At 36.3% G+C, this 2,052-nt stretch overlaps 1 protein-coding gene across 1 annotated transcript; it reads left to right on the top strand.

Annotated features, from left to right (window-relative positions):
• Window positions 1-341: 341 nt before the first annotated feature.
• Window positions 342-1,748, top strand: LOC145011591 (small ribosomal subunit protein uS4y). The gene is made up of 3 exons (XM_078970329.1): window positions 342-478; window positions 887-1,268; window positions 1,355-1,748. Exons 1-3 carry the CDS (start codon window positions 451-453, stop codon window positions 1,536-1,538), a joined length of 594 nt encoding a protein of 197 aa, XP_078826455.1. The 5' UTR covers window positions 342-450; the 3' UTR covers window positions 1,539-1,748.
• The last annotated feature ends 304 nt before the right edge of the window (window positions 1,749-2,052 follow it).

Below are 2,052 nucleotides of genomic sequence, written 5' to 3' on the forward strand. Positions count from 1 at the left end.
TAAAAATGAAAAAATTGTTATTTTATAAAAAATAAAAATAAAATGAACCAAAATCGCAACAAAATAATTTTTTTTGGATCATTAGTGTTAGTCAAAACATATTTGGTCCAAAATATCAATTTTGGACATACCGCATAGACCATTCTTGCAATTTTGTCTTTATTTATTTATTTATTACAAATATCTTTTAGCATTTCTCTTGAGTTATTTCTTTTTGAATGAAAACAAACTGATTTTTTTTAGTTAAAGTATTACAAGGTACAAAACTCGAGTCATGGACCTGTTATTTCGAATGAAAATGGCCCTTAACACAAACCCATAAATCAATCCGGCCCATGAAGAAATACATTATAACCCTAACACAATACCACTCAGCCAAACCCTTGAAGCAGCAGTCGCCGTCGGGGGGAGGGAGGAGCAGAGCAAACGCCGTATTGACGTCGAGCAACAATGGTGCATGTCTCCTTCTACCGCAACTGTAAGTCTTATTGTTTCATCGATCAATCGATCTCTTTCGTATTCATTTCTCACTTGTTCAAATCCGATCTCGCAAGTGTATACTACTTAGCTTTTGTTCTTCACATCGATTATATACATTGATCCAAAAAGTCCTGTACGTTTCAGGTTCTGATTTTGAACAACTAGTTGTAGTACATGTTGTCTTAGAACATCTAATTCACATACATAAATGTAAAATTAAACTGCAAACAGCGACACAGATGTTATCGTCTGATGAATTTTGCCAACAGTGTTGATTTCGTTACTCGTTTTTATGAGATCATGACCTCTATGAGTTTAGCGACGCATCTAATTAACCTATTGTTTATCTTGTTTTAGTTTGTATTCTATCTGTAAAAACCTAATTGGATACCGGAACTTCTTACAGATGGAAAAACTTTCAAGAAGCCTCGTCGTCCCTACGAAAAGGAACGACTAGACGCAGAGCTGAAATTGGTCGGAGAATACGGTCTCCGATGCAAAAGAGAGCTCTGGAGGGTGCAATATGCACTCAGCAGAATCCGTAATGCTGCAAGAATGCTTCTAACTCTTGAGGAGAAAGATCCACGAAGAATCTTCGAAGGTGAAGCTCTCATGAGGAGGATGAACAGGTATGGTTTGCTGGATGAGAGCCAAAACAAGCTCGATTACGTTCTTGCCCTCACTGTTGAAAACTTCCTTGAACGTCGTCTCCAAACACTCGTCTTCAAAACTGGAATGGCCAAAAGCATACATCATGCTAGAGTCCTCATCAAACAAAGGCACATCAGGTAACAACTTCGACCTCCCTCCACTCTTCAATAGCTTCCAAACATCTTCCCTGAGTTCATTTTCTTGATTTTTTCTGAATCACCAGAGTTGGAAGGCAAGTTGTGAATGTTCCATCGTTCATGGTGAGGGTGGATTCACAGAAGCACATTGATTTCTCACTCACGAGTCCATTTGGAGGTGGGAGACCTGGTAGAGTTAAGCGAAAGAACCAGAAAGCAGCTGCAAAGAAGGCTTCTGGTGGTGATGCTGATGAAGATGATGAAGAATGAGAGCATTTGAGTAGTTCTTGTGTTGATCTTATTTGCCACCATGAGGTTTAAAAGTGAGTGCTTTGTTCTTTGTTTACTTTAGACTTTTTCTTAGTGGATTATTGGTGGTTTTTAAGAAGTTATTGTTTGTTGATTTTTCTGTTGAAGATTTTGTAATGGATTTTATGGGGTTTTAGAGTTTTATCTAAGTTCTATGTTGAAATTTTGCAAGTTTGGCTTGCTATCTTAAATTCAACTTTTGGTATAACTTTATACAACATTTTTACAAGTATCATCCTGTTTTTACGATGAATTTTGGTAATTGTGGTATGGTAATTTCAGTTTATTGTTCAGAACTTATCTTAATCCTAAAGTGGATATGAAAATTGCATATGATCATTGATTAAAATTGAAAACTTGCAAAGTTTGTCCCTATTTTAAAATTATGTCTCTATTTAGGTGATTTTGGGTAAACCCAATATGCTAATATTGGTTTTTAGAAACCCAATCTAGGGTCTGGTTTCTAAATGGGTTT

Source organism: Lactuca saligna, chromosome 8 (genome assembly GCF_052625555.1).
Source record: "Lactuca saligna cultivar CGN05327 chromosome 8, ASM5262555v1, whole genome shotgun sequence".
NCBI lineage: Eukaryota > Viridiplantae > Streptophyta > Magnoliopsida > Asterales > Asteraceae > Lactuca > Lactuca saligna.

Bases quoted from the DNA above. Each gene is read 5' to 3' on its own strand.
- LOC145011591 (XM_078970329.1), top strand. From the start codon at position 451: ATGGTGCATGTCTCCTTCTACCGCAACT. The intron at 479-886 runs GTAAGTCTTATT...AACTTCTTACAG, and splicing joins TGTCTCCTTCTACCGCAACT to ATGGAAAAACTTTCAAGAAG. The intron at 1,269-1,354 runs GTAACAACTTCG...CTGAATCACCAG, and splicing joins ATCAAACAAAGGCACATCAG to AGTTGGAAGGCAAGTTGTGA.